The sequence below is a fragment of the Gorilla gorilla genome, chromosome 10, assembly GCF_029281585.2.
Source record: "Gorilla gorilla gorilla isolate KB3781 chromosome 10, NHGRI_mGorGor1-v2.1_pri, whole genome shotgun sequence".
In the NCBI taxonomy this organism is placed as follows: domain Eukaryota; kingdom Metazoa; phylum Chordata; class Mammalia; order Primates; family Hominidae; genus Gorilla; species Gorilla gorilla.
In genome coordinates, this window is record NC_073234.2 from 81,126,528 (window position 1) to 81,150,923 (window position 24,396).

Sequence of the window (24,396 nt, forward strand, 5' to 3'; positions counted from 1 at the left end):
GTATGAAGAGACTGAATTTTTTTTTTTTTTTAACTAAAAAAAGACTTTTCTGCTGGGATTGTAATAATGTGGTAAGTATTCAGACTTACTATTTGCTATCTTTGAAACAAATATATTACAATAAACATTTAGAGAAGCTGACATTTTATATCCATAAGGCAAACACAAAATTTCCCAATTTGTATGAAAATTTGGGTGTTTTATCCTGTGGTTTTATTTATTTTTTTATTTTTGAGTCTGAGATATTTTTGTGTCCAAGAAAATGTTTAGATTAATTCACTTGCAGTCTTGAAGTTATCTTTGGTAGAAAAACATCCTTATGTGTATGAAAAAAGCAGTTTAGAAAGGTGATTTCATGAGCATCCTTGACAGTGGTGTACAAGTTTAATCGTCTTTCCTGTGACAGGAGGGTCTTCATGTATTCAACCTAGAATTTCTCCTTTTACGGTTCTTAGTCCATTTCCTCTTGTCTTGTTCTTAATGGTGACAGAGAACATCTGCTATGTTCCTCTTCAAAACATATCTTCCTACTTGGGGTACTGTAAAGTGTACGTACTTTGGGTCTTAACATATCTGCATTTGAGTCTGAACCTTATCACTTACTAACCTTAGGCCTTTGTTACCTCTCTGAGACTAAATTTCTTCTTTCGTGAAATGAGGCTGGTAATATCTCCATTGTAGTTTTAGCTAAAGTATCCAGTACCTAGTAAATGCTCAAAATACCATTATTTTGGCCTGGCACAGCGGCTCAGGCCTGTAATTCCAGCACTTTCGGAGGCCGAGGAAGGTCAATCACTTGAGGTCAGGAGTTCGAGACCAGCCTGGCCAACAAGGTGAAACCCCATCTCTACTAAAAATACAAAAAATTAGCCGGGTGTGGTGGCGCATGCCTGTAATCCTAGCTACTTGGGAGGCTGAAGCTGGAGAATCACTTGAACCTGGGAGGCAGAGGTTGCAGTGAGCTGAGATTGCACCATGGCACTCCAGCCTGGGTGACAAGAGCGAAACTCCATCTCAAAAACAAAAACAAAAACCAAGAAATTAGACAGCTGTGGTGGCGGGTGCCTGTAATTCCAGCTGCTCGGGAGGCTGAGGCAGGAGAATCGCTTGAACTCAGGAGGCGGAGTTTGGAGTGAGCCAAGATCATGCCACTGCCTGGGCAACAAAGCGAGACTCTGTCTCAAAACAACAACAACAACAACAAAAAATCATTAGTTTTAAACCCTGTGAAAATATGTTGTCAGCTTTCCATTTTCCACAATAACATTCCCAAGTCTTTCTCACTATGTCCTGTTTTTCTAACCCACTAATCATGGTTCTGAATGAGACTTCAAATGATATGGTAGATGGAACACTACGTTCGTGATGAAAGGCCTTTCTGACTTGCATTCTGACTTAATGAATTTCTAGCTTTGTGACCTTGGACAGGTGACTTATCCTTGAACCTGCTTGCTCTTATGTAAAAGAGGGATAATAATTGTCATATCTTCTTTGCTTCTTTGTCTTCCTGTCTGGGTTGTGGTCAGAATAATATAAGAAAGTAATTTGTAATTTACAAATAAAGCAACTTGCAATCATAAGGTAACAGCAGTAAGTATCAGCAATTAAAATTTCATACACTAGCTGGATGCAGGGGCTCATGCCTACAATCCCAGCACTTGGGGAGGCCAAGGCAGGTGGATCACCTGAGGTCAGGAGTTCGAGACCTGCCTGGCCAACATGGTGAAACCCCATCTCTAATAAAGAAAAAAAATACAAAAATTAGCTGAGCATGGTGGCGCGCTGCTGTAATCCCAGCTACTCGGGAGGCTGAGGCCAAAGAATCACTTGAACTCGGGAGGTGGAGGTTGCAGTGAGCTGAGATTGCACCACTGTACTCTGGCCTGGGTGACAGAGCGAGACTCTGTTTCAAAAAATAACAATAATAATAATTAAAATTTCATATACTACAATAGGGTGAATGAAATTGTTCCTGTTATTTATATAACTTCTAACACTTAGCTTGCTATCTTCAGCTTTTCCTTTGTCTTATCTAATGGTTTATGAGGCATTTACTCTTTTTCCATTTCCATCTGCTCTTATGGTTGAAAGGCTAAAACTGACAACTTTCAGATGTATCACAGAGACATATCAAAAGAATTCCAACATGAAAGGTATTGGGTTCATGTGCAGAAGTAGTGAATAAATAAGCAGGGTTGGGTGAGGTTAAGAGAGTGCCACATGATCTATGTGGTAATAAACAGGTGAAGTGCCCAGGAGAGAGAGATGAGCAGAAGAGACCTCTCCAGTAGTAGACATTGAAGAGGAGGATTTTAGAATTCGTCTCTTAAGACATTCACTGCCAAGTTCCAACAGAACATCATGGACAAAACATATCTAAATTAGAAGGAAACTTTGGGACATTGAGGATGGCTTGGAGTGGAAGTGACCTGGCAGGTTGCAGTGATCCCAGGCAGGAGAGGACAATGGCCGTGTCTGCAGTGGTACAGTCTGAGGGGGAAGGTTGCAGACTGACGTGTGGGGAACTGGGAGTGTGGCACTGGAGAAGACCAGTTGGAAAATTGATTGTCCTAGCTGTGACAGCTGAACCATGAGGACTGTCTAAGAGCCCTGAAACTGGGGAGAAAAGAAAGTAGCATGGACATGGTAATGCTTAAATGAATACTTACATGTGATACTGTAATTATCAACAGATTTTAAATCTGTTGAATATACTGTTCAAGTTTAAATCTGTTGAATACACTGTTCAAGTTTATAGAAGCAAGAAACTTCCCCCCATATTTGTACTGTATTAATCTTTTGGTTTCCTTGCCTCAATTCAGTTTTGTTTCATATTTAATTATGGAGCTGAAAGTACATAAGTTTGAGTAGTCTAGAGTGGAATGTGGTTAAATATCCCTGCAGATTACTTTATGTGTTTCAGTATTCTAATAAAATCAGCCGCAGTGATCCATATGGGATTTGTAGATGCTGTTTTCCCGAGGCCCTTTTCTCTATGGCTGTCTGTGACCTTAGCCATTGAATCGCTTAATCGTTTTTGGCCTCCTAAGTCAGTGATTCTGAGCGGGCAGAGTGGTAATGTGATGTCATGTCTGGGGCATGAGCCTGCATCCTCGCCGCACAGGGGTCCCACCCTTCCTGGTCTAGGCAGCTCAATGCACAGTGCTTGGCGCATCGTGAGTGCTCAATAAATTCAGTTGCTTTTCCCGTCTCTCTCTGGATCTCAAATAGAAATATCCAAATTTGAGAATGCCACCAAAGCATTAAGTTCCCTAATTAAAGTCCATAGTAAAAGCTGAGGCAGATGTGTGGGAATGCAGTTCCAGACACTGTAGTTAATCTAGGAGAGATGATCGCACTGTATTTACAACAAGGCTTCCCATGCTCATGAATCATAAGAACTCTTACAGGATTAATGAGTTTTAACTTAATGCAGAATTTTTAAACTATGTGTAATGCTGGGACATTTCAAAGTGTTTGTCATGAAAAATGGCTGATGGAGGTACACATTTCGAGATATCCTGTGTTCCACCTACGTTGTTTGTTATCTTGTTGACATCTTCTGTTCCTTTTACAAAAAGGTCAGAAGGAAGTCCCTCCACATTTTCTGTAGATTGCTAGATAAGAGAAACATCAATATAGAAAGGAACATTTTGATAGCCTTACACATTTATGTTTTTCAAAATAAAAAAATTCTTTAAATATTTCTTTCTTTCATGCCCTTTCTCTGGTAGAGAGAAAAATTAGCCCCCTTTTCTTTCAGAGACGTGCCTTGTGGGTTTTGCCCAGTTTTCCCCTAATGCTGGCATTTTGTAAAACTGTAGAACAAGATCTCAATTAGGATGTTGACATTCATACAATCCATTCATCGCAATTAGATTTCCCCAGTTTCGCATGTACTTATTTGTGTGTGTGTATGTGTGAGCATCAAGTTATATACAACTTTATCACATGTAGGTTCATGTATTCACTACCAGAGGTATTATTATTTTTTAAGTTCCGGGGTGCATGTGCAGGATGTGCAGGTTTGTTACATAGGTAAATGTGTGCCATGGTGCTTTGCTGCATCTATCAACCCATCAGCTAGGTATTAAGCCCAACATGCATTAGCTATTCTTCCTGATGCTCTCCCTCCCCACTCCGGTATTCTTTTAAGACTATCAGTTGCTCAGGAGTTTGTGGCACATCCCATGATGACATACACTAAATGTGTCTTCTCTAAGTACACAAGAACTTTGCATGACTGTAGGAATGTGGGGAGAGGAATTCTGGCCCATGGTTCCTGTCTTTGGCTGTGCAGTTACTCTTTCACATTCCCTCATTATAAAGGTCTGGCTGGCCCTGGCAAAATCATAGGTGGGCTTGGCACACAGCTAACTGCTTGCCTGAAGTAACTTACACTTTTGTACTGCATTCAGAGTTCTGCCAACATCAGAGGCCAGGAAAGAAAGAAAGGATTGGCCTGGGAGTGTAACACACCTGCTTTTCCTGGGCACATACAACAGGCATATTTGAGTACCTGCTTGCCCTTTGGGATATATTGAAACACATGCCTGTATCATCCTGAAGTTGTGGATGAATACCTTCATCCTCTGGAAATTCCTTGTTTCACATAGATTTTAAATGTCCATGCGGGCAGATATTCACTGAGGAAACTGTCCTGTTAATTGTACTTTGGCTATCTGGCCCAGTCTCTAGAACAATTATAGTAGAACCATGTCATCTTGACACGTTTAGGAAGATCCACATTTGAGAATGCCACTGTAATGTTTAGGTTCCCCAAATAAAAAATTCATATTACAACCATGTCTCTCTCTTTCCTTTCTCTCTCCCTCTCTTTCTCTTTCTCTCTCTCTCTGTTACACACACACACACACAGAGCAAAGCTGTGCTAAGATGCAAACACTAGGCAGATGGCCAAGTTGCCCCTCCAGGCTAAATGTCTCAGGCCTGCACTCTAGTCTGAGAAAAAATGGATTTGCAAACAGTTCAAACTGTGAATATTAACATTTAAGAATGGCCAAGGTCTACTGCATTCCACTAGTCACTCTTAGAATCTGAGTGTTTGTTTAGGTAACCAGAACACAGATGATGATGATGATGATGATGATGATGATGATGATAATGATTGATCATAATAACTGAAGAGTAAAACACTATCAATGTGATCATTATGGGATTCTTTTAGAGAATACATTTAGTATATTTGGACCAAAAGCCCTGTTGGATCCTAAATCCCAGCTATGCTGTGGCATACAAAGAGCTGTTTTTTCTTTTTTTTTTTTTGGACTAATGCTTTTTGACTATTGGCACTTCAAATATCTACGAATTACAAGTGATATTCTTTATTTTTGGTGGTAACTATTATCTTATTTAAACAAAAATCATGCTTTTGAATCAGCTGTAGACATTTTTGACAATCTTGGAAGTGCAGAAAAAGTTATATTTGAAAGAAAATAATTATAGAATATCAGCATATGCTGCTGTTGCTTCCATAGCAAACTCCTTTGGGCCTTACTCAACCAAAATAAATGTGGCCACATTGCTGCAGTAAGCATGGCTCAAGGCAAATGGAAGACTGCAGTTCTGTTTCCTGTGTCCTGCTTTCTGTCCCTGAGGTCCAAGCAGTGCCAGAACAGTGAATTTGAAAGTATTAAAATGTTGGTCTGTGTGGTCCTTGGTCTTCCCATCTATAAAGCTAGACTTGGTGTAGAGATCATATAGTTAAATCCTCTTATATTCTACAGGTGACAAAATGAAAACCCAGAGCAATTGTGTCCAGTTCAAGGCCACGCAACCTTGTTAGTTCTGACAAGAGCCAGGTTTCCTGACTTCTAGTCCATTGCTTTTCCCTGTAGCGAGCCGCTTCCTCTTGCCTCACCCGATCTTCCTTGGATTTCCATTGGGAATGTTGACCACAGTTCTGATAAATCTCTTCCTTCAGGTCCTGTGTTAGTTTCTTCAGGGCTGCCATAACAAAGTGCCACAAACTTGGGTGCTTTACCACAACAGAAATTTGCTCTTTCACAGTCTGGAAACTGGAAGTCTGACATCATGGTGTTGGCAGGGCTGTGCTCTCCCTGAAGGCTCTAGGGAAGAATCTGTTCCATCTCTTTCCCTTCACTTCTGGTGCTGTTGGTAATCCTTGATGCTCCTTGGCTTTTAGATGCATTGCTCCATTCTCTGCCTTGGTTGCCACATGGTGGTAACAGCAGTTCCTGTGTGTCTGTGTCTCTTTTCCTCTTATAAGGACACCAGCCATATTTGATTAGGGCCCACCCCACTGACTTCATCTTACCTTGATTATATCTGCCAAGACCTTATTTCCAAATAAAGTCACATTCATAGAGACAAGGTGGGTTAGGGCTTCACTATATCTTTTTAGGGGACACAATTCAACCCATAACAGTTCTTTATATCTTTAAACCTGTTAGAACCAGGCTGGTATTTGTAATGCATAATGAGAAACTGCAGTGAATTTCATTAAGTGTAAAGCATCATATCCAACATTTGTAGTTTGTTACAATAACACATTCAAAAGATTTATAGACTGCTTTTGGTGTGATTTTTGGATTAATTCCCTCTTTTGAAGACATTTGTTGGGTTTAGTTTACTTTAAGGAAGGAATGAATAGACCTGAAAACACCTAATTTTTATTTTCAATTTAGCCTGGAAGCTAGCAAAAGCTTTTGCAGAGAACTGAAACTGTGTCACAGAGCACCAGCACTGTATTTGTTATCATTTTGGCCTTCAGTTTTATTAATGCTTGTTTGATGTGTTAAGCCTCTAGCTAAGACAAAAAGACAGAACTTTAGGGTTTTTGTTTGTTTTAGCAGTAATAAAGTCTAGAATAAAATGTTTGCTCTATAATATTTAATGGTGTGTATTCAATTTTTAAACCAAAATTTAAAAGAAAGAAATCCCATTCTCATTCAGCACTGTCAAATGTATTCATTCCCCGAGACTTCACTGGTTGAATATAATAATTTGTGTGTATAAACAGTCTTCCTGACTGCATTCTCTTTAATATTCATTTATCAATTTGGGAGGAAATTTCCAAATAACCTTTGTTTGCACCTTAAAAAAATAGTTTTAAACGAAGTCATGGGAATGGATTGCTCTGTCTTTTACTGACTTTTATATATGTGATTCCAAACCTCCCTTTAAATTAATGTCTTTTAGCTTCAAATATACCTCTTCCCATAAGGCTAGTCCCCATTTCCTATAATCTTACAGACCTAGGAGAACAATATTTTCCCTTCTGTCGTTTTGATAATTACGTCCTCTGTGCTCAGTGGTGGCCTATTAACTCACATGAATACCATGGGCTTGCAAAATGGCCTCAAATTTCCATATATTGGAACTGTGAGAATTTTCTATAATGGTGCTTTAGCAATAATGATGGAGGTGCAGGCATTTCCTGAGGATTAATGACCAGCTGGGAGGAACCAGTGGCCCTTGGCTCTGCCTCCCAGCCAGCCATTAATTCTAAGGAAATGTCTTTTGCTGAGGTCGTTACTGCTGTTATAAGCTTAAAATGGAAAAACATAATAGGCATATGAGTTATTTTTATGGGTTGATGCAGTTTCCAATGGTATGTACTAATTTGAGAAAATGAATGTGTATACATACAAGAGTAAGTCAGATTGTTAGACTCATCCCTCAGTATTCCATATGTTTTGTGACTGATTTTACAGTTCTCTCTACCTTTCTCATTTACAAAAAAAAAAAAAAGAAAGAAAATTTGATTCAGCAATTCCTGAAAGTATTGTATTCAGTGACATCTTTGGAAACACCAGTTTCTGTTACCAACTTCAAATAATAGTCAAGTTTTATGTATGATCTAAAGGGAAAACAAGTTTGTTTTTCAATCCTGTGATAGTTTTTCTTTTAGAATGAAGTGTTGCAAAAAATGAAAAATTAAAAAAAACACTCTGTAACGATTTTGCTGTGCTTCTTTGATTTTTCTCTGTTTTTGTTTAACGGGTACCTTATATTTGTACCTTTACATATTGAATTCATGAGAGAGTTATGCACAGCCTAGTTATTTGACATTCCAGGGGTTTTAAAAAATGTATATTAAATAATGCAGTAATGGTGAATGCTTTAACATAAAACCACAAAAAACCTCCTAAAAATAAAGCCAAAGAGTCAAAATCTCGCTCACTGTGCTTCTTTCTGATTATTTTTAAAAGGCAGCCCTTCTTGTACAGTATTTCTACTTTTTATTCTAATCAACTGGCCTGTTGCATTATTTTTATGTAGATTGCTAATAAGGTTTTTGAAGAAACATTCTTAAAAGTCATAAAAGGGAAAATCTTGACAGTTCTGGGATATTGCCACCCTTGACCTTTTGGAGAAATGTAGACAGCATCTCCCAGGCATGACGCCTAGGGATCGTGTTTATCTGTCATCAGTTGGTGACTCCATGTTTATTGAGCCCTGGCTATAAGCCAGACTTGGTGAGGGACTGAAACAATCACAAGACACAGTTCTGCGCTGGAAGAAATAGGAATCAACCTAAGATTTCCTGTCCTGCTAGGTCATCAGGTTCCTGTCCCACTACTTTCCTTCCTCTACCAAATTCACTTATAGCCTCCAAGTAGTGTAACTATCAATAGCACCCCTTTCACTCCCCAAAGTGTCCTAATTTGGAGAGTAAGTTGTATGATCACCCTACCTACAGTCTGCCTGTTTTCCAATGCACACTTTGTCTCTCCCCTGCTCTTGTTACATGTGTGTCCTGAGGCCACTTCCAGATTGTTCTTCCTCTGTCATTACTCCAGCATGTCATTGCTTTGCTCAGAAACTGCTAACCGGGTCTTCATTTGTGGTTAAATAATACCATTTTTCTTATATACATGTAGCCGAAAGCTCTATTTCCAATATGGAAATAACTAAGAGTAAACATCCTATTCCATTAACAGGACAAACACTTTCTCACCTTCACTTTTACCTACAATTTCCTTCTTCCATTTTCAGCTGCTTAAAATCTTCTTTAATCTTCAAAGTCCAGTTTAGACAGCACCTTTTATGAATTAGCTCCTTACTGCCCTAGTCAGAAGTGGGCTGTCTCATCCTTGTAGGAGGGTAAACACGCATTGCAGATGCTTCTCAACTTGCCATGGGGTTATGTCCTGATACACTCATTGGAAGTTGAAAATATCATCAGTCAAAAATGCATTTAGGCCATGTGCAGTGGCTTACTCTTGTAGTCCCAGCATTTTGGGAGCCTGAGGTGGGAGGATTGCTTGAGCCCAGGAGTTTGAGACCAGCCTGGGCAATATAGTAATGCCCCATCTCTAAAAAAAAAAATAAAATAAAAATTAGCTAGGTGTGTGGTGGCACACACCTATAGTCCCAGCTACTCGGGAGGCTGAGGTGGGAAAATGCTTGAACCTGGCATGTCTAGCCTTCAGTGAGCCATGACTGTGCTACTGCACTCCAGCCTGGGCAACAGAGCAAGACTCTGTCTGAAAAGAAAAGAAAAGAGAAAAGGAAAAAGGGCGTTTAAGACATCTCACCTACTGAACATCCTAGCTTTGCCTAGCCTACCTTAAATATGCTCAGAACAGTTACACTGCCTACAGTCTGAGCATATTTACATTAAATATGCTCGGAACACTTACATTGGCCTACAGTCATCTTACACAAAGCCTGTTTTATAAGAAAGTGTTGAATATCTCATGTAACTTACTGAATACTGTACTGAAAATGAAAAACAGAATGGTTGTATGGATATTTGAAGTACAATTTCTACTGAACGTGTATCACTTTCACACCATCGTAAAGCCAAAAAATTCCAGTCAGGCCATCATAGGTCAGGGACTGTCTGTATGAATGCCTTGCTTTCATTATAGCATTCTCCATTTTCTCTTGTGCTGGTAATTTTTGAACAGTTATCTTTACCAGTTTTGTAAACTCCTTGAGAACAGTTTTGCATTTTCTTCAAAACCTAGGACTGTGGTATACAGTAACTGCTTAATACAATATTTGTTAAATGAAGAACAAAAAATACGTGGCTAGGCTACTCAGGTCATTCCCACAAAATGATTTCTTTAAACTGCGTAATTGGAAGTTTTTGTTTTTTCAAAAAAGTATGTCCACAGTATTATGTCATTAATTACTGTACCCTGAGGAATTACTGCTGCTGCTAATCTCTTGGATTCAGTACTTAGAGACATAAATATAAGTGACATTAGCACTGCTACTGTTCAATGAGATTACAAAATAGAAAGTAGACGTAGAAGCAGATGTTGGAAAATATCCTCAAAGATAACAAAATGTAGAATACCTTACTAGGCCTGGTTCAGGGACATAGGCTAAGCTGAAGCTGCCACACATGGTGTTTGACTTCATGGCACACTTTTCTGCAGAACTGGAAAAAGATGTGTCTACTTTGGGGCATTTTCTTCAAAATTAAGAAAAAAACGTGTCTATGATTGATTTTAAAAAAGATAATTTAGGCCGGGTGCGGTGGCTCATGCCTGTAATCCCAGCACTTTGAGAGGCCAAGGCGGGTGGATCACAAGGTCTGGAGTTCGAGACCATCCTGGCCGACATGGTGAAACTCTGTCTCTACTGAAAATACAAAAAATGAGCGGGCATGGTGACACATGCCTGTGGTCCCAGCTACTTGGGAGGCTGAGGCAGGAGAATCGCTTGAACCTGGGAGGCGGAGGTTGCAGTGAGCCCAGATCGTGCCACCGCACCTCCAGCCTGGCGACAGAGCAAGACTCCGTCTCAAAACAAAACAAAACAAAACAAAAAAAAAAAAGGTAATTAAAAAAAAATACATGCTATTGTATTGGATGGATAAAACAGAGTGTTCCATGTGACAAAACCTGTATGTAAACGTATTTCTTATTTTTTTTTTTTTTTTTTTTGAGACGGAGTCTCGCTCTGTCACCCAGGCTGGAGTGCAGTGGCGCGATCTTGGCTCACTGCAAGCTCCGCCTCCTGGGTTCACGCCATTCTCCTGCCTCAGCCTCCCGAGTAGCTGGGACTACAGGCGCCTGCCACCACGCCCGGCTAATTTTTAGTATTTTTAGTAGAGACGGGGTTTCACCGTGTTAGCCAGGATGGTCTCGATCTCCTGACCTCGTGATCCACCCGCCTCGGCCTCCCAAAGTGCTGGGATTACAGGCGTGAGCCACCGCGCCCGGCCCCGTATTTCTTATTTTTTAATCATCGTTTTATATATGTGGGTCACTATGGAACACTGAGTTCAGAAAATAAATTACTTTTCTTTTTCAAAATATTGCATTGGTAGTTTCATCTCGTTTTAGGTAATATTGATTTATCCTAAATTGGTAAAAAAAAAAAACAAAAAAAAACTCGATACTGTATATATTTAAGCACCTTGTAGTTCCATGGAAAACAAACTGATAAAATTTTAAGAGTAAATTGAGTAAATAAATATAGATTATACTTAAATTTTTTTTCTCTCTGTGAACTGGCTTTAAAGATATGCTTTAACATTTAATATACCAACATATTTTTGAAAAAAAAAATCCGTTTTTGTGCAACATGTTTCTTTTTTTTTTTTTTGGAATGAAGTTTCGCTCTTGTTGCCCAGGCTGGAGCGCAATGCCGCGATCTTGTCTCACTGCAACCTCTGCCTCCCCGGTTCAAGCGATTCTCCTGCCTCAGCCTCCTGAGTATCTGGGATTACAGGCGCCCGCCACCACGCCCGGCTAATTTTCATTTATTTAGTAGAGACGGGGTTTCACCATGTTGATCAGGCTGGTCTTAGTCTTCTGACCTCAGGTGATCCACCCGCCTCGGCCTCCCAAAGTGCTGGGATTACAGGCGTGAGCCACCACGCCTGGCTGTGCAACATGTTTCTAAGTGAACAGTATGACCTCAGAGAGTCATACTGTTTTAAGAGAGTTAACAAAAGAATAAGCATTGGATATACTTACCTTTTTTTCAAATGTTATAACAAATTTACCAAAACGCACCATACACACACACACACACACACACACACACACACACACACATTCCATAACTTCAAACAACAGAAAATGGGATTCTGTCTGTCTCTGTGTCCCACAATCAGTACCACCACCACTACTACAGTTTGCTTTTATTATAGTATTATCAATTTTCTGCAAATAAGCCTAAATGTCTTAGGTAGTTCTACATTTTTATATTACACAGTACTTGAGGAAAAACTAAATATTTTTGAAAGTGCATTTAAAATACTACTTTAGAACAATTAATCTACTTGGGTGTACAAAATGAAAGCCAGTTGTTAGAAATCTCTTATACTACAAAAATTAAAAAAGTGTTAAGCATCAAGGATTAGACCTGGACTAGAAGTGTGGGTCACTTGGTGGATGACCATGCAACTCAAGAAGAGGAAGAGTGGATTTAGAATTCAAGATAGAGATGAAACACTCATGTACTTAGTGTGTGTGAAGTTTAGGAGAGGGAGCTGAGCTGATGGAGCCATGGGTCACAGTAGCTGAAGCCATGGCTGTGGATAAAGATCCCAAGAGAATGTGGAAAATGAAACGTGATATAGAAAGTGGAGAAGAAAGGAAATATGGGGACCACTGCACACAAAGGAGATAATATAGGTTGTCAACTGCCAACGGCAGTAGGTGGACCAGTGGTCTTTACCACATCCTTCTCCAGCTGTCCCATCGTCCACACGAACTTACGTATGCTTCCCTTGCTCTACCCCACCCATGCCCAGCTCATGGTAATTGGCATGGCTGTTTCGTATCTATTAGGTCACTAGACTGAGCTTACCATTGGGATAATCAACAACAGCAGTGAACCCTAAATCCTGACGACACTATCAGCACTTAAGTAGAGCTGGGGAATGAAACTAGAATTCTTTTGGGGCCAGATCATTAACTCATATCTAGTGACACCCCATTTTGCCTCTGGAAAAGTTAAGGTTTTGTTGTGCAATTAGCTTTACAGAATGGAGCATTTCTGTTGGTTTACTAAAACTGTTAAGCCAAAATAGGGCACAAGTGCAAGTCCTGGCTCCAGAAGTTGGCTGTACCTTCCTTTCTGCAGTACAAGGTGAACATCTGTAAAGAAGAGTGCAATGTCCCGGGTGTGTTTAAACTGACTGCCTTGGCCTCAAACTAAAACTGTTAAGCCAAAACAGGGCACAAGTGCAAGTCCTGGTTCCCGAAATTGACTGCACCTTCCTTTCTGCAGTATGAGGTGAACATCTGTAAAGAAGAGTACAGTATCCCTGGTGTGTTTACACTGACTGCCTTGTTTTCACGGATCATTAGATTTCAAAGAAAAAAAAAATCACAACAATATCCTTTGCATGGACCAGATGATGAGAAACTAAATTGTAATTTGGGATTCATTCACAAGAAAAGGCCTGAATGGTTTTCCCATGGACAGGATCTTGGAGGTTAGGAATACCAAATCCTGTGCCCAGCTCAGTCTCACTGACTAGGGAATGTTGTCTTTAGACTACAGAAGTCACAACCCTCACCCCAAAACATGAAGTATTCAAACCTTTTGAAGGGCGTGGTGTTTCCAGGTAATTTGGCTTGGCGCAGGAATTGCATTTATGCCCAACTTTGGCTAAGCGATTTTAGTAGTCCAGCAAAAATGCTCTGTTCTGTAAAGCTAATTGCAAAACAATATCTTCACTTCTCCAGATGGAAAACGGGATATGAAAATCCACCAAAGGAAAGAAATATCATTTCCCGCACTGTGGCTCTGCAATCTTAGAAAGGTTCCATGAATATTATGTACGTGCAGTAAACATTTATGACCTTATTTAGGTCCAAGCAGCATGAGGGATTTTGTGCTAGTAGTTGTTGATGAGCACTACAAATAGGAATCCTTTATATCTGAGGTATCCATAGTAACTAAGTAGGGCCCATTTCCATCGTGCTTATTTGCTTCCAACCTGCCAACCATGCTTAGACTCTGAGGGATCCAGGATTCCTAATTCATAAAAAAAACACCCCAGAGAGGTGGGTAAGTGCTTTTCAGAAAAAGCAAACTTAAGCAAGTGATTTTAAGAGATTTAAAGAGTGCTACATGGCAGCCAAGATGATAATTTTTTGGCCCAAATATAAATTTAATTGAGTAGTGTTATAAAGACAAAATTACATAGCCAGAAACAGAATTATGAGCATTAGGAAAATAATAGTGTTGTCTTGCCTCTCCTTGAAATCCCCTGTTATGTTACTCACTCCACTGTTGACTATTTTGTAGATAGCACACATTCACCTTGCATTTGGCAGAGAATACCAGCTTTGCTATGAATGCTCACAATTTTTGTAATACAGGGAAATATTTAACATACTAGGAAAAAAAGGTTTAAATTCATTAACATTAAATTGTAATGTTCATATACTCCTCTTTTCTTAGGACACACTACAAATGATTTTATAGTGTTTCCATTTAACACACGTAGTAGCTTTTCTTATGGATTGTATGTGCAGTGCCATTGAACAGCAGCATAAAATTGTCAGTGGCCTACATTTTTTAGATTATTTAACTATGATTAGAAATATTTTGATCCATTTTTTCACTTCAGCTCTTTTTCATATTAGTGCACACTTGACCCTTGAACAATACAGGTTTGAGCTGGACGGGTCCACTTATATGCAGATTTCTTTCAGTGAAAGTTACACTGAGTGCTTCTGCCTCTCCTGCCTCCTCTTCCACCTCTTCTCCCTCTTCTGCCTCTGTTACCCCTGAAACAGCAAGACCAACCCCTCCTTATCCTCAGCCTCCTCAACATGAAGACAATAAAGATGAAAACCTTTATGATGATCCATTTCTACTTAATGAGTAGTGAACAAATTTCCTCTCTTGCTTGTCTTATTTTTTTGTAGTTTACATGTAGTTTGTAAGGATGCAGTATATAATAATATCACACACAAAATATTTGTTAATCGACTGTGTTATCAGTAAGGCTTGCAGTCAACAGTAGGCTATTAGCAGTTAAGTTTTGTGGAGTCAAAAGTTTTGCGTGGATTTTTGTTGGATTTCTGACTTCACAGGGAGTCAGTGCCCCAACCCCTGCATTGTTCAAGGGTCAATTGTATTTTTGTCTGATTTCATGAGGGTGAACTTTTTGTACTATACTTTTACAGATAGAAATGAAAGTACTTAGTAATAATTGAACATATGTACAGTAAAAATATTATAGCTGTTGTTTTAAAATAATTGTATTAAATTGAAACCTAAGTTAGTCTTCAGGCTTTTTAAGGTTTTCAAATTTGAACTGGAATGCGATTCAGAATGTGCTAGAATAACATTTCTCCATTTCTCCGGTGTCAAGATGGGAAGGCATACATTCTAAGCGTCTGTATCTCCATCTATTTTTCTTTTTTTTTTTTTGAGACGGAGTCTCGCTCTGTCGCCCAGGCTGGAGTGCAGTGACTCGATCTCGGCTCACTGCAAACTACATCTCCCAGGTTCACGCCATTCTCCTTCCTCAGCCTCCTGAGTAGCTGGGACTACAGGCACCTGCCACCACGCCCGGCTAATTTTTTTTTTGGTATTTTTAGTAGAAACGGGGTTTCATCATGTTAGCCAGGATGGTGTCGATCTCCTGACTTCGTGATCCGCCCATCTCGGCCTCCCAATGTGCTGGGATTACAGGCGTGAGCCACCACGCCCAGCCATCCCCATCTATTTTTCACTAATATTCAAGCTATAGTTGCTGGCTAAAATGATGGAGCATCAGAATTTGTGAACTCTGGGAATCATAGCAAGTGTATAACTATAATTCCTTTGTGTCTAAGGAGGGTGGACCTCTATATTAGAGAGAAGATTTACAAACTTTGGGGAAAAAATGGAAATTGAGACTGACTCCTAAGGAAACATCTGTTCACTCACTCAGCATTTAGCCCACTCTGCTAATGCTAGGCACTGTGCTAGATATTTGGAGAGACACTGGAGAAAACTTAAGGTCCCTAGTCTTGTGGCTCTTACATTCCAGAGAGGGATTATAAATGATGGCGTAGTTATTAAAAAAATAAAGATGATGATTTCAAGCCTTATAAGAGCAAAGAAGAAAAGTGAACCAAGTTAATGTAATGGAGAGTATTGGAGTAGGCGAGGCTGCTTTAGATCAGAGAGTCTGGGTGGACTTGATGGAGGAGGTCATGGATAGCCTTGCAGCTGGTAGACCTGTGGGCAACATTAACAGCAGATAGGAGAGGGTTAGGGGCTAACTGAGCATTCACCTTTGTCTTCTTTTTCCCCTCGGTTATGAGTGTGACAAGGCGGAACATCCAAGGGATATGTTGCAGGTGTCTTAAGAGTCAGGTAAAAGGCAAGATGATTCATTATATCTGTTCTTTTTGTGATACCCATGTAACTACCTATAAGCTTCAAAGTGAAATAAACATTACCTCTTCTACCTTAGCCCGCTTCTCATTCTTCATTACAAATTTAACAAGGCAGTTATTAATGTGAATAGTCATTCTTCTTTTCAGCAGTGCTAACTTTAAAAAAAAAATCACTAACACTTACCTGAGATGCAGCTGACATGTACCAAGATTGCTTGCCATTGCCCTCTCAACCCATCTGAGTCAAATTTTTCTTTCTGCTGCTGTTTTCCTTCTGCTGCCATTTTTCTTTCTGCTGCTGTCAAGATGGGAACATGTGCCTTCCCATCTTGACACTGGTAGAGAGAGAGATTGAGAGACTGAAGGGGGAGAAATCAGTTCTGATTTTCTAGTTTCTAAACACTGCAGAAGAACAAAGTAGGGAAGAAAGAGGAGCGTGTGTGAGGAAAGAAATGGCAAGAAGTACATGAGATAACTTAGCAGGGAGTTAAATCACTAGCTCACATAATGACAAAAAAACATTGACACTAAATTGAGGGCCTGCCATTTTTGTTAACTGGTATCCCTGAATGTAGCTAATGGCACAAGCTACGTAGAAACAGGCCCTTGTCCTGTTTTTGCAATGAGCAGAAATCTAGCCCACTGAGACATTGAGTTCTTTTCTAACTTTTTGCTCTGTTGAGAACATCTTTGCTTTTGGATACAAAGGCAGCATGAAAATCTGGAGGCCTTCTCAGGAAGGGGAACTTCTAGGAACTTAATCTGTTAGTGGGAAAGCCAGGAACCAGCACACTTGGAGTGTCATCTGAGCAGGAGGAGTCAGAATTGGCTGGCCAGTTTTCCCTTAATGAGTGTTTATTATGTTTAAGCTACAGAACTAATTACTGTGAAAAGACATAAAGGAATGAGAAGACCAAAACCGTATCCTCATGATACTGACAAATCAGTTGGACTGAGCACACATGAATCAACTGAAGAACACTTCTGCCAAGTTCAAGTTGTGTAAAAGTGGAGGATATGAGTCTTGTGGGGACACAGAGTTGAGGCATGAGCTATTAGTCAGAGCCGTAAGGCTGCCTGCAGGAGAAGAACTTTGGATGGAGTTTTGAAGGAAGTGAGGAAAAGATCTGAATTAACGTATTAACACATAAAGCTTGTCATCTGAACAGGACTATAAGCATCTCGAGGGTAAGAACGTGCCTTTTCTTTCTTACACATTCCCAGAAGACCCACATTCCTCGTTGGGCTCTCTGTAACAGTATTTACTAAGCACTTGAATAACTGGACATGGGCACCATGTTGTTAAGTTGATTAAAGGTTGGTCTTCCATTCTGCCACTGGCCACAGCACAAAGTGAAAACAGATGTCACAAGCACCTTGTAGATCTGTCCCTTTTTTCTTCTGATGTTCACCCTCCTTTTGAGCTCTTTCTTTCTCCAACATTGCTTACAAAATAATCTTTATGCATCTGAGAGGGAGCAAATATTCAGTAACTTTCTGCAGCTGTCCTCACTAAAGAGGAGAATCTGTTGAATGCCACTGGAAATGTAAGGATCTCTTGTGACAGTAACGTCTCAGGGGGAAACTAGTGGTTAAATTGTTAATTATTTGAGTCTGAAACTTTTTTCATTTGCAGTGCAGATAAGTGCCTGATCTTGCAGTATCACGTTTCTGACTTCTTTGTTCTGGCTTCATTTTTTTTCCCCAAAATGCCATTTTCATTTGTTCTTAGAGTTCAGAACATGTCAAAGAGCTTCTTTGAGCAGTAGGTGGTTTTACAGAGCCCACAGAGAAGGAAAACTAAATATCATCCCGGCTGCAGTCCACTACGATCGTAGAGGAGTCAGATTACTCTCCGGGCTTTGCTGTGTCTGCTTGTGAAACAGGAAAGGGAGAACTGAGGCAATGAGTCACCTCACTTGGGCCCAAAGCACCACCTATGTTGAATATGGAGAAAATTTGAAGCAAGAGTTTCTTTTTATACATAATCACCATTTGTACATAATCACCATTTTCTCCATGGTTCTTATCCAATTCAGTGCATCTTAAAGGATGGTTTATGGAATCATGATATAGCAGAAAAATCCAGGTACTATCAGTCTTGCCTGTTTCTACCTAACTCTTTCATTTAAACTCTCACTAGAATCTATAGGAACTGTTAGCATCAATTTTAATAAGTTGTCAACTAAGTGATTAGTGGTATTTATTGGTTATTTTTGACAAAATAATGGAATCATCAAATTTTGAAGTTGAGAAGTAAAGTAAAAATTTGTGCCAAACTCCAAATGTAGACAAGGTCATATTATAAACATTAATGCTGTCCCAAACTGCCAGTGCATTGCATAGAACTGAGTTTAGCAGGTTACCGTTGAGTTCCTCTACTTATGCTTTAAGAGGTTGGCATTGGTAAGCCGCTACACTTTCTTGGTCAATGAGGCAGAAACCCCTTTGCAAAACTCTCAACTGATGAAAAGATTAGCTAGAATGACTCTAGGAACTGTTTTCTAAGGATCTGACTCATTGATTCCTTTTTTTTGTAGGGTTCTCTGGGCCAAGTTAGTTCGAGTATTTATCATTTAAATTAGGATATTACCATCACCATCATCATGTACATTCATAAATCAAAGCAAGATTAGAGAAGGAATATGGTGGATCACAGAGCAACTCAGAAAGATGACAGCAACAACTAGGAAATGAAACACCGTGGTTGTATTTCAGGAACCCTACCCAGCAGATAGGAATTACCATAGCTCCTAAAATTCCATCTGGGTGGTTGATGGAGCCTCAAGTAATCTGACACCATAGCCCATGCTCCCCTCTTGCTACCTGCTGAAGTTAGCAGGGAAAAGTCAAAGAGGGTGCTGTCAGTGGGGTCAATTCTTAGGGATCACAGTGAACCACCCTCCATTGCACTGACTCTTTCCCACAAAATGGGCTAGAGATAGCAGCTCTCCTTATGTATTTAAGAAAGAATGGTCAAAAAATACAATTCACATTTTATTCTGGTGTATATACTGTTTTGACAGTGTTTCACAATGTAGGTAATATGAATGGGAGTATTTAAACACAATCCTGTTTAATATTCTTAGCCAGTACTTATTAAATGCCTACCAAGCCTGGCATTGTTCTAGAGACCTCAAAATACACCTTTAAAAACATATTTTACTGACAGTTGTATAAATGAAGAAAACAAGTCTCAGAAAATTAAAGTGACTTGCACAGATACACAAGCTAGAAAGTAATAAAACTGAATTTTGAACCCAGGTTTGTCAGACTCTAAAGTCCATGATTTTCTGCTCCATGTGGCCAACCCAGTTAGAAAGGTTATAAAAAATCTTAACAGTTTTTCAGCCCTTCTCACACTTAGCTTTAGGATTAAAAGTATTGGTCATGATTTGCAAAAAAAAAAAAAAAAAAAAAAGTAGTGCACAATATTCCAGCTATATTCAATAAACATTTGTTGAATACAACGTATGTATATACAGGTCATTGTTACAGGTCTGTGTATAAGTAAACACAATATGGTCCTTAGCTTTAAGACCTTTCAGTCTAGGGGATAGATATGCATGTGCATACAACTTCTGTTTATTTTTGAATTTCAACTATGTGTCAGGTGTTAGGCTGAGCACATTATGAACATTGTCTTGATTTATTATTTAATCCTTGTACGAGCCTTGTAAGGTAGTGGTTTTCGAAATATTTTTGCCAAAATGTAAATAGTAAAAAACAATATGTGAAGCCTTTATTCCAACTAGGTAAAATAAGGAAGGCTTTACAAAGGAGATGAATGACACTTCAGCTGAGCCCTAAAGAATGAATAGGATTCTAATAGAACAGCTGGGGGCAGGCGTGGTGGCTCACACCTGTAATCCCAGCACTTTGGGAGGCCGAGGCAGGCAGATCATCTTAGGTCAGGAGTTCGAGACCAGCCTGGCCACCATGCAAAAGCCCGTCTCTACTAAAAATACAAAAATTAGCCAGGCGTGGTGGCACATGCCTGTAATCCCAGCTACTTGGAGGCTGAGGCAGGAGAATCACTTGAACCCATGAGGTTGAGGTTTCAGTGAGCTGAGATCGTGCCACTGCACTCTAGCCTGGGCAGGGGGAGACTCCATCTAAAAACAAAACAAAACAAAACAAAACAAAACAGCTGGAAGAGGACATCCCTGGGACAGGGACTTCCATGTCATGTGAAAAGTAGGAGTAAATCATTGGAGGCAGGGAAATGTAGGGTGTATTTAGGTAAGAGCAGCTAGTTTGGATTGGATAGTGTACATTAGAGACATACCATGGGTGAGGGGGTGGATGTGGACAGTGAACCTAAACGCTTTGTGGTAGCAGGTCACAGGGGCCGTGCATACATGCTTAAGGAGTTTGGATGTTACAGGAAATGGGAAGCTATTAAAGATTTCTAAGCAAGAGAATGACAGGTCAAATCCGACATGATTTAGACAAAACGTAGGCTCAGTCAGAAGCCATAGTCTAATGACCAATGCATCATAATTATTTGCTACACTAATTTTCTTCTTTAGAAGTCAGCTTTTAAGATATGTGTTTATAATACAGATTTATGCAGTTTTACATGGTTGAAACAAAGAGTAATAATATTTATTATGTAAGATTCAAATTTCAGTATCAACAAATGAAGTATTCCTGGGCACAGCCGCACCTATTGGTTCACGTATTGTCTATACCTGCTTTCCTACTACAGTGGCAGAGCTGAGTACCTGCCACAGAGACCATCTGCCCAACAAAGCCTGAATTATTTACTATCCGACCCTTAAGAGAAGAAGGTTGCTGACTCCTGCTCTACCGCGTCTTTCTGGCCCTCTTAATCCATTTATATAGGTGTCTTCCTTTTGTGTGTGAATGGAAAATGAATTTAAGTTCATTAGTAGAAGCAAGAAACCTTTAGCTTGGCCTCCAGGTATTATTTGTTTTCCTTCTCATGAGAATTTTGAATGTTCTATATCTAGATTCTCGAGGCTAAAGAATAATGAGGCAGAAAATGTTTTCTCCATTACTATATCCCCTTCCTATGGGGATTCTGAAGGTGCGGTTTTCCCTCTAGGTGAGAGAACTATATTCCTTTCCTAGGCAGATTCCATTTTAGTTCACACTCAGGCTGTCAGATGCACAGAACAATGTCACATGGGCTTCTTAAGACCTCTTAAAAATCACTTCCAGTTTGACTTCTGCCCATACTTTACTCTGTTAGTTTTCCTCAGAAAGGCTTGGCAATAGCAGAATAATCTTTGATTACCAACAATATATTTAATTTTCCTATTTGATATGCTGATGCCACAGAAAATAACCAATTGCCTTATGTGCTTTGTAGCTTTGTGCTCCACTGCATCATCACTTTCTTGGGTTTAGGGGTCTGTGGGCATATCAAAAGGTGTGACAGCCTGTCCTTGTTAGACTGAAGCCAGTCTGAAGTGGCAGGGAGGCAACAGGATGCCAGCCAAATGAAACATATGCTCCAGATCTTTCATCCAGTCCGGAGCCTAATGTGACTTGGCTTCTGCCCCCTTCATCCTTCCTAGGGTCCCCCTACACAAAATCCTCTAAATAAGGTTGCCAGTAACCTCTTAACTGCCAAATCCAGGGGACACTTCTCAGTCCCTGTCCTGATGTCTCTTCTGAAATATCTGACACATCAGCTGTGCCTCCTTATTTCACACTTGCCCTCCTTGGATGCCTGAAGGTAAACCTGTCCTGTGTTTCTTTTCTTGTCAAGAAGTTCCTTGCACCCAGGAGGCTCTTCTTTCTCTACCTGCCCTCTGCACATCGCTTGTCTCCAGGATTATATCTGAGGTCCTCTATTTTTCATTCCATGTGTTCATTCTGAGTTAGCTCTGTGATATCTGTGTTTCAGTCACTGCCTGCATTGACTGACCGTATTCGTAGCTTATCTGAGTGCCATCATATACCCGGTCATCCTTGACTCGTCAGTCTCCATTTTCAACATTTGCAAAGTTCTGCCATTTATTACTCCTAAAGGTGCCTGGAGCTATATGTTTTGAGTTTTCTTTTCCTCCATTCCCACTGCCACATTCTTTGTACAAGTCTTTATCATCTCTCACTTAAACTATTTGCACCAGCCTCCTACTAGTTTTCCTGCCGCCTCTACTTTTCTTTGTCCAGCTTACCTCCATTATCACTGCAAGTGTTCTCTTCAGAACAGACACTTTATCACTCTCCTGCCAAACATTTTGAATGACTACCATTCACCCAAGGGATAAAGTCTGAACTTCTTATGTTGATTATAGCATTGGGCTTAGTTTCTAATCTTGCCTCCTACTACCCACCAGTTGAAATCTTCACTTCCTTAGGACAGAAAGACCCATTTTTCTGAAACTTCCATTAGGTCTTTCACATCTGTGCTCTGATTGGTATAGTCTTTACCTTTACTTCCATTTGGACCAATCTCAACACATCTCCCAAGACCCAGTTCAAATACGGTGCCCCCGCCAACCTCTCTTGAAATTATTTCCTTCCTGTTTGCCTCATAGGAATTTGCACACACCTGAGGTAAAGGACTTTTACCCGTCTACTATAATTATTTGTTTACATGTTTTTCATGCATGAAACTATGTCTCATCTATCTTTGTATTTTCAATACAGAGCATAGTGTGTGTCTTATAAAAAGTATCCAAAGAATGAATGTGTCCAAGCCATGTGTCTGCACCTGTACCATGAGCCCTCTAGGTTCTGTTGTCTGGTGTGTTACAAATAAATAATGCTTTCAGCACCAAATATGGCAGCCATCAGCAGAAATGGTTTATTTCCTTTTCTCAGTATTTTTTTCATACTGAATCTAGGCTAAGTGTAGATGGCTATAGATAGTCATTCATGAAGTCAAATGCACCAGTGGGATTGGAGGATAGTATTTATTTTAGAAAAAAAGAAAGAAGGAAAAGAGGAGAGATGTCCAGTGTCACTATTAGTGAACCACATATATTATACTTTAATTTCCCTTATAAATATGAAAAGAGCTTGGTAGAAAGTAAGATATATAAAGCATGTCTACATGTGTTTTATGATGTGTATACATATATGTATGTAGATACATACATATATTTAAATGTGACCATTATCACATTACTCTGTTATATTTTATTATATTCATCCTCACAAAATTCATTGTTTTACCTCCAGTAATAAAGACAGGGAACTGAGGATTTGTTTTCAAGTCTTGCTTGTGGTATTTGCCCGTGCTTGCACAACAGTAACAATAATGGCAGAATCATTTATTAGATGACTGAAAAGAGCAGGCACCCATGGAGGTTTAACATATGGTCGCTGTCCTTATGGAATTCAAAAATCACACGCCAAAAAAGGTAGGTAACAATATAGGGCAGTTTGAGGTATGCCAATTAATGGCACACAGTTAGTGAGATTTTGTTTTTTATCTCTCTATAGCCTACTGTAGCACTTTGCACACACTGGATAAACATCTGCTGAATGAGTGGACAATAAAACAGAAGCAAATTTGTACCAATTTTTCAATTATGTTTTCTTCCTTGTATGCATTATTGTTGACACCAGCTTGTTGGGAATAAGAGTAAGAATTTATCCTTTACAGTTTCATAGATCTCATTTATCATCTACAAGAAAAGAAAACTTAGTTTTGTTTTATAAACTTAAAATTTAAATTAATAAATATATAATATAAATAATAAAGTTATATAAATAATAGATATATGTAATACACAGAATTTAAAGCTATATAAAGTCTACTACTTAGTTGAAGACTTTGTCAGTCTTGCTGAGACACATTGAGTGAAAATATATATAAAAACCTTTAATGATGTGAGGTGAATACTCAAGAAATTTTAATCATCTTCTTTTCAGTGGTAACGAATTACGCTCATACAACAAAGCCTAGGTTTCCAGCAGGAGGGAAACCATTTGAAGATGTGGTGCCCTTTAGAAATTGTTTAGAATCTTTTCAGAAGGAGGTGTAGTGTGACTCCAGGTGCCTCTCTAGGGTTGTTGAAGTGAGTGCAGGTGACCTCTATGTACTTGTTCTTCAAGCTGCTTTATAATAAGCAGCTCGCTACCCTGATTTACCCACAGAACCACCTTAAGA

General features: G+C 39.5%; 1 protein-coding gene across 3 annotated transcripts in view; it reads left to right on the forward strand.

Moving 5' to 3' along the window:
- The window catches only part of HMGA2 (high mobility group AT-hook 2), a 141,325-nt gene that overhangs the window by 25,984 nt on the left and 90,945 nt on the right, over window positions 1-24,396 (forward strand). The window contains exon 4 of one of the 3 annotated variants that reach the window (XM_055358472.2): window positions 23,727-23,791. The exons of the other annotated variants lie outside the window; for them this stretch is intronic. Coding sequence (XP_055214447.1) covers window positions 23,727-23,768 — 42 coding nt within the window. The 3' untranslated portion in view covers window positions 23,769-23,791. Of the gene's footprint in view, window positions 1-23,726; window positions 23,792-24,396 lie in introns of those variants that run through there. 3 annotated transcript variants of the gene reach the window in all.